Source organism: Poecilia latipinna, unplaced genomic scaffold (assembly GCF_001443285.1).
Source record: "Poecilia latipinna isolate Pla-1442-1.1 unplaced genomic scaffold, P_latipinna-1.0 Scaffold557, whole genome shotgun sequence".
NCBI lineage: Eukaryota > Metazoa > Chordata > Actinopteri > Cyprinodontiformes > Poeciliidae > Poecilia > Poecilia latipinna.
In genome coordinates this window covers 103,931-112,201 of record NW_015113173.1, presented here as the reverse complement: position 1 = coordinate 112,201, position 8,271 = coordinate 103,931, and the positions used below count along the sequence as shown (strand labels likewise).

Sequence of the window (8,271 nt, the reverse complement as noted above, 5' to 3'; positions counted from 1 at the left end):
TAATCAGTCACCTGTGTTTTGTTTATTTTCCACCACAAAAATTGTAATTGTTGTCTATTCAGTTGTTTTTACATGGGGAACGTCAAGAAGGGGTTTGTGGTGGAAGACATGGCGAAAAGCCTAGAATGACAGCAGCTTAATGTCACTTGTAGCGATCAGAAAACTGTTATTGAAAATGAAAGATGGCAGCTTCAACCAAACATGTAAAAATATATTTTATAAAACTTACATACTGCAGCTTTTACAGTACCTCGACTTTTATCTGACACTTTCCAGATGAGACGACCGACGACCAGCCAGGTGACGTAAATGTAGATGACGTAGATTTACAGACTTAAGAGCAACCAGCAGGGAAAAAACTGCTCCATGACTGACTCCTGTGATAAAACTTCCTTTATTCACAATTAGAGATCTGTCGTTGTCATATTTACAAATACATGTTGCAAATAGTTACACCAAGAGACGTAGAGCAGAAGCACAGTTCAACACTGGTCTGAGCATCTCCGGAAACTCTCTCCCCCAATTAGAAATCACATAATAAACGCAGAGTAATGGATTATAACAAGCTGGAGCTCCCTACTGGTCACAAGAACCAATCTAGTTTTCAGTGGAATACTTTGATGAGCCAACAAGTGCTCCCTGTTGTTAACAGGTCCACATGTAACGGCGTAGTCATCCCATATGGCAAGCCATTAGCGACAGAAATTTGTGATGGTTTTTTTTTTTTCAACCCGTTTCCTAAACAAATCGCATAAAATCACTTTGGGTAGTCACCAGATCCCCATCAAGAATGCGTTCTGAACGACTCCTGAGTGGCGGTGGGTGGAGGTCCAGCTTTTTGATATTAAAGGCTCATTTAAGAATGACAAATTAAGCAACATTCATTAACTGGGTAAAGGTTTTCCCCTTTCTTTCTGCTGCTCAGGTGGCCTTGAAAAACCACTTAAAGGCATAAAATCTGGAAGAGTTTTCATTAACCCAAGGTGATTTTAACACCATTTCTTAGCCAGACATGTCCAATAAAACATTTGGCCCTATTGGCTTGCCATAATCTGAACATTTGGGTATGCGCTTGGGTTAATATACAGCAGCAAACGTACAACTCTGCAGTTTCCTTATACTGCATGTCTAAATTAAGTAATGGCTATGACAGGCGTCCAGGAACTTTGTGGGGTTGCACAGCTGCATTCTCACTTCTGTTCATCAATCCTCTAAAACCTGCTTAGAGGAACAAATGATCTGCTCTCTTAAAAACAGCTGGATTCACGTGAATGTAAAATAAATAAAAAAATTAAAAAGTGGCAACGTTGTGTGAAAACCAGATGAGGTTTGAAATAATTTGATCAAAACGTTTTTTGTGAATCCTACAGGTATGAGTTCAGTTTAATTGGTTCTCAAAATGATTTTAATGCTATAACATACGGGTCAACATGTTCTGGAAGGGTAGTTACGAACGGATTATAGGGGGAAAAAAATAAATTGGACTTATTATTAGAACAGAAAATAAATGTTTTGTGGCATAAATTTGGTTCTGATTATTATGTACCATTTTATTTTTATAATTTGGGACATTTATGCATCTTGTGAATTCCTGGTGTGCCACAAACTATCAGTTAGGAATTGGCCAATTTTCTCTTGATCAGTTCAAATGCTGACAAAAATCTGAATTGTTTTTAATGATGCATTTTCAATATATTACCACAGACAGTATGTAACCTTATTCTGAGTTGAATCCCTAATAAATATATGTCAAGTTATGATTAGAAATGTATGCTTTGATGCATAGAACAGGAATAATCTTGTAAATATGTCATTTTCTATTAGATTCAGTAATCCTCAGGAGAAAGAAAAAACAACATGGGAGGCAGTCAAAGTTGAAATCGGCAGGTCAGATGTCACAGAACAGCAGAAATCAATGATTGGTGCATAACTAGTAATCAGTCCATGGTCTCAAACATAAACAGGCTCAGATGTTTCCTTTTTCATTAAAATTTACACATGAAAACAAAAATCTTAACTCAAATGTTTCTTGCGACAAACAAAAGCTGGCTATATGCTGGAGGTGACAAAACTCAATGATGGCAGAAGAGCTGAGATTTTTTAGGGTATGTTTCGAATTTCTAGGCAAGGAAGTAGGAGTTTGTCAGACATGTTGGAGGAAAACAAGAAGACCTAACATGAGGTACAAGAAACCACAACATGAGCTTTACTGATCCGTTTGATCAAAAATGGGATTCCAGCGATTCCAGAGAAAACCTCACTCAGCTCTTTTTCTGTTTTCTACTTATTCAGATGAAATATCACAACATCGGCCATGTTTGGCCGTTCTGTTGCCGTAAACCTCTCTGAAGCGGGCTGCAGGGATGCACGCGCTCATTTCACAGATTTGCTTACAGGAACTTCCGGATTAGCGGCCGCCAGTGTGCTCCCTCCCAAACACACGAGCACGGACATTAATCCACCGAGCATTTGGGCCAGATTAGATAAAATTTCACTGTGGGACACTCACTTGAGCTTTAAACATTTTACTTAAAAAAGGCACAAACTACAATTTTCTGGTAAATTATTTGGATGTAAAACAAACAAAAAAAGAAATCAAAACATCTTCCTTTCCTTTTTAAGCCATGAGCGCAGATATAATCATCCTAGATCAGTCTTGACTTTTAATTTTAAGCCTAAAGATTTTCCACTGTAATTGTTTTCTTTCCCAAAAGTGCAATAAAAATGAGAGCTTAGTATCTGCTTTCGCTCTTTCTTCCACAGTACCTGAGGCCAGTGACTGTGCTACAAAGACCACGTTGAAGGACGAGAGGAAAGAGCCGAACTCCAGAAAACTACAACATGAAAAGAAGCATTGAATGTAGGGTTTGAGTCTGAAAACTGAGGATTAACTTACAAAACAACAAAAGACAAAAACAATAAAAATCAGATTCAGTTTTAAAGATGAAATGCTTCCTGTCTCTCAGATTGAACATCAGCATAGTTCACCTTTCACCTTGATCCCAAAATACACACCGAGAAAAAAAAAAGGATAAAAAAAAAAAAGAAAATTTAATTCCTACGGAGCAGATTTCTTTCACTTGAACCACCTGAATAGTTTCCCCTGATCGACAGCTGATCCAAACGGTCTGCATGGAATCTAGAATACAACAACTGCTTCAAACGGCAGCTTTTTTTTTTCTTTTTTAAATTCACGCCACTGTATTCGAGTTTCATTGTTACAGCTTTTATACGCTTTTCCTCGAGCTCCCAGTTGTAATGCAGGTACGCTTAGAATTAGTCTGTAAAAGAATCAAAAGTCTCTTGTGGAGTCAGTAGGACTGCAACATTCCTTCAACTCGGCGGGAGCCGTGGGGAGCGCCGAGAACGAGAGAGAGAGAGAAAGAGAAACAGAGGGAGCGCGAAGGAAGGAGGTACATGGTGGCGGCCTGTAGGGGAAGAAGAGCAGGGACGAAGGGGGCAGGGCCTTTTTGTGTAGTTGCTTCCATTTAAAACTCGACAGTGACCACAATGTTTCAAGTTGCCTCCATCCTCTTCCTTCACTTGTGCCTCTGGAGGGCTTTCCTCTTTCTCCTTTTGAAGAAACAACAGCACCTGCAGGGAAACGGTTACAATTAGAAAAACAGGATCTCTGCGGTTAGCATCCTGCATTAGCACCAAGCTAAAGGACCATTTCACAGCTTTAAATGAGTCTGGACTGCATTTGACCATCTCCAGTTCAAATTCTAACACACCAACATGTCGGCAACCAGGTTCTCTACAGAGAAGTTGCTCACAGTCATTGACTACCATGGTTCTAGCTGTAAAGTTGTCAACACGTAAAATCTTAAATGTATCATATATAAAAGAAAAAGGGACAAAGTGCTTTAATACTAATACAAGAACTAGAAAACAATGTCCAATGGGATCACATTTTGCAGATCATGAAAAAAAATAGCGAGGGATAGAGAAGTGGGTCAGCTATGCTAGCTTGACTTTGACAACCTTCACAAGTAGATGTGCTGCAGGAAAATAAAATAGCTAATAAACCACAGCTGATGTTCAGACGATCAATTATTAATGAACGCAAAATAAAACATCAAGCCTGAAATCATAAAACAGTAACGGACTGAGGGTTCTGTTCTTTGTGAAGGAAATGTTTACATGTTTTCTGGTGTCAAATCCTGTCACATTAATGGAGCTGTTGTCAGACTGTTGCTATGACAACATAGACCAGGGTCAAGCAAAAGTAATCTAGAGATTCACTTAGAGCCCATGTGTCAAACTTAAGGCCCACGGGCCACATGTAAAGCTATGGGCCGCCGTAGCTTTACATGTGGCCCTCTAGACTCCAAAGTACATCAATAAGTCCCTCCAGTTTTTCACAAATCTGCGAAATTCACACAAAATCAACAAATTAAAAAAAAAAATTCTGATTTTTACTGCAAATTTTTTCAAAATTGGTCAAAAACATTGAGTTTACGTGACTGCTGCCTCAGTCTTATGATGTCAAGTTATATTCTGTAAATGACACAGTGAGTATTAAAAAGTCACATTTAGCACCATACATTTAGCGCAAATATTGTAAAAATTCCCAACAAACATTTCTGAGTTGGCACCACAAAATCTGTAATTTTAAATGCAAAAGCCACTAAAACACTGAAACTCCTGGAGGAGCAGCCATCTCTTGATATTTTAACAGTTTAATTGGTTTTATCAAAATTTCTGGCCCAAAATTAAGATGAGTTTGACACAACTGACTTAGAGCTTCAACCTATGATCTAATGGAGAGCGGATCAGAAGTACTGGTAATAATTTCATTTAATTTTTTTTCATACTTGGTTTCGTCAACCACATCAACCTCAGTGGGAGCAGTGATGGGAGCGTTGGAGTGTCCGGCCGTGGGGTCGTCCGTGTTCAGCTCGCCGTTCGTTGAGCTCATCACCTGCAGCGTTTCAAAAAATAAAAAGGGATATCAGACTTCTCAAACACAGACGACTGGAAGACAGGGATCATCATTAAAATCACGTTACGCAGGTGGAGATAAGGACCGTCTAATCTGGACTGAAGCGCTAAAGCAACATTACAGACTAAAAATTAAAGCTGGTTCATATTCTTCCTGTTCATCCTCTCCAAAGAGAAACTCTACAGTAAAAAGTAGCTAATTCCTCTTTCCTTTGTGTTCAACAGATTAGCGCTTTCCACGAATGACGGCTTCATTTAAAACCAATCAGAATGGTGCAGGTGTCACAGCCATCACCTGATCTGCATTAGAAAGAGAGGAAGAACAAGATCTACCTGTTTGGACTCTGCATGTGAAGACAAACACTGATAAAACCTGCAGCTCTACTAAGCAACACTAGGTGGCGTATTTGTCCCACTTCAACAGAGGAGACATGGGACATCTGGGAAAAACACAATGGGACCTAAATTATGGATTAATGTCCATGTTTGGACAGCAAAAATACTTCAATGTTTCAGACAGTTGTTCTTTTTTGTCACTTATAACAGAAAATTACACAAAATGAAATAATCATATGCTTAATGAGTTTCAGTTTTGAGATATTTTTTTAATCATGAAGTTTATATAATAATATAATATATATAATATAATTTGTAACTGAATTCAAAAAGTGAAACTCATTACACAGAGTTTTAATATTTTCATGCACTTATTCCAGTTTATGTGATGATTTTGATGAGGGCTGATGAAAATATAACTATTACAGAGAACAGCTGTTGTTTGTAAACTAAATAAATATATTTTTATTAAGAAATGTCAGCCTACTGTACAGTTCGTACGCTCAGTACTTCTAAGGGAAGGTAATTAAACTTTATTAAGCAGGTACATTCTTCTTGAAGAGAAACACTAAAATATGTTTACATGTAATTGCGAACGCATTTTTCTTTTGAATTAAAAGTATTTCTGAATGCAAAGCTCTGACTTTGGTCACATTTAATTAGTAGTGTGCACTGAGAATCAGGACTCTCCGTTTTATCTCTGTTGCTTGTGTAATGTTTTCCACCACACGTTTTCCTTCCACTAAGCTTTCCATTAAGATGCTTGGATGCAACGCCTCCAAATGGCTAACTAACAATAATTTTTTAAGTGTCGACAGAGGTTGGCGATTTGGACCTAAAGTTTTGCCCTAACATTTTGTGGTTCTGTTGTGATAGCAGTAAAAGTGATAAGAGCTACTTATTACTCATTTTTAAGATGTGACTGCATGACACAGCAATCATAGATCCACAAACACAAATCCTAAGTCCAGACTGAAAACGCATCTATTCTCCTAATTTCTTTAGCAAATAAAATTGCAGCAGTTTTGTTTTGGTTTTTTAGTTTTTGGTATTTTCTGCCAATTTCATAATTGTCTTATTATTTTCACTACATTTTGTTTTATTTTCTGTTTTATTGTTTATCCATCTGTGATATTATGAAGCACTCTGGTCAGCTAAGGTTGTTTAACTGTGCTATATAAATAAACTTTGACTTGACTTCATTTGTAATTTGCTTCTTTAGGACACTATTCAGATAAAGACGCGTGATTTGTATCACACATTAAAATTTTGTGATATTTTCATTGAAAAAACAGTGGAGAAAATAACAATATGAAAGGGTTTTGCTCCAGTCTGAACTAAAGATGTCTTATTTGAATTTTTTAAACGACTCTTAAAAAGATGCAACGCGATTCTATTAATCGATGTCATTGCTTTTATATTGTTTTGCATTTAGTTTTAAGCTTGTGCACATGTTTTCTTTTGTTTTTTACTTTTGTGTAACCAGAATGTTGTGTTGCAGATTTCAGCTCAGGTTGGTTTTGAAAACGAGATCCGGATCTCAAAGATTAAATGAAGGAAAGACTAAACATCATTACTTGGAATTTATTGTGAAGATAAATCCAAATTCTTATCACGATAAATAATAAACGATACGATAATTGATGATCTTCTGGGAGGATATATTCCTGCTATCGATACGAGTTAATTTAATATTAGATTTAGATCAATAAAGTCGAGCACAAACTGTTGCTGTTGCTACCCTAAACACAGCTAATCCATCAAAAACCTGATCATCATTTATTCATTTATTTTTCCTAAACATCTCAGTTGTTCTGTGTTCCTGATATGTTTTTATATTTATTGAGATATACTTATTATTATTTTATTCAATTATTTGACTTGTCTTTGAGAGTTGCTGTATTTTAAATTTCGTTGTGCTTTCTTCGTCCACAATGACAATAAAATAATTCTGACTCTTTAGGTGACATTCCGGTATAACGAGATGCACCTGCGCGTCATGAGGTGGGGACATCACCGGACATCGTCTTTGCATGGCTGTTTGCTGCAAGCCGCCTAGAAGCAGGGGAGCTTTTATTCAGCAGCATGCAGAGCACACCGAGGTTCAAAGAGTCCGATTGAAAAACACGAGCAACAAAGAGAGCGTCTACCGGCAGGCAGGCAGGCAATGTGGGTTCAGTGGGAAGCAGGGGGGAAAGTCTGTCACAAAATTACATGCATTCATGCATTAGCCATCAGAGCAGCAGCAGTGGTACCTGAACAGAGCCCCCCAGCCGCTCAGCTGTGAGGTGCGACCCCAGAGTCTCCTTATTGGTCACGGGGGTGGGCTGAGACTCACTTCCTTTGGGCTCAGGTGACTTGATACAAAGCAGAAAGGGTTGAGGCAGGAAGTGGTGAGAATAAAGGGGGGGGTCAGAGGTGAGGGAGGAGGAGGCCATGTGAGGGATCAGGTGTGGGGGGGAGTAACACGGAGGAAAGGGGAGTAAATGGAAAACAACAAAAAAAGAAAAGTAAAATTAAAGACGACATCTCCCAAGCAGAAGCAGGCTTGTTAAGACAAACTATGTTAATAGAGGAGTAAAGGAAGCAAAAATTTATTTGAAGCATACAAATAAACTCATGCAGAGGTAAAAAGAACAGCCTCAAACTTGATTTTCCATATAAAAAAAACACAGCAATCAATCTTGTCAGGTGATTTCATCGCAGGACTAGTTTTGCTGCAGCTGAAAACTTATTTTAATTTTTAATCAGAACTAATTAAAACAGAGATGTAAAATCGTCTGAGTCATGGCCAACGTGCACATTGCAGTAGGAGGCGCTTTGCCAGCGTTAAAAGATGGACGTTGTTTCCAAGCCAATCACATTAAACCAACAGCAGTATAAAAAAAAAGAGGGAGGGAAGAGCTAGAGTCCACTGTAATAAGTCAGTCATAAAATGAAATGAACTCCTCAACAACACCGCGGTAAACGATGACTCAACAAGCACAGCAA

The 8,271-nt window shown here is 38.1% G+C and overlaps 1 protein-coding gene across 7 annotated transcripts in view; it reads right to left on the bottom strand.

The window, feature by feature from the left end:
- Window positions 1-1,548: 1,548 nt before the first annotated feature.
- Window positions 1,549-8,271, bottom strand: part of csnk1g2b (casein kinase 1, gamma 2b) — a 53,917-nt gene continuing 47,194 nt past the window's right edge. For 5 of the 7 annotated variants that reach the window (XM_015041542.1, XM_015041537.1, XM_015041540.1 and 2 more), the window contains exons 11-13: window positions 7,536-7,637; window positions 4,818-4,924; window positions 1,549-3,594 (exon numbers count right to left, since the gene is read on the bottom strand). In XM_015041542.1, the coding sequence (XP_014897028.1) occupies window positions 3,540-3,594; window positions 4,818-4,924; window positions 7,536-7,637 (264 nt within the window). In that variant the 3' untranslated portion in view covers window positions 1,549-3,539. The remainder of the gene's footprint in view (window positions 3,595-4,817; window positions 4,925-7,535; window positions 7,638-8,271) is intronic. The other 2 variants (XM_015041544.1, XM_015041543.1) reach the window with 1 other exon arrangement.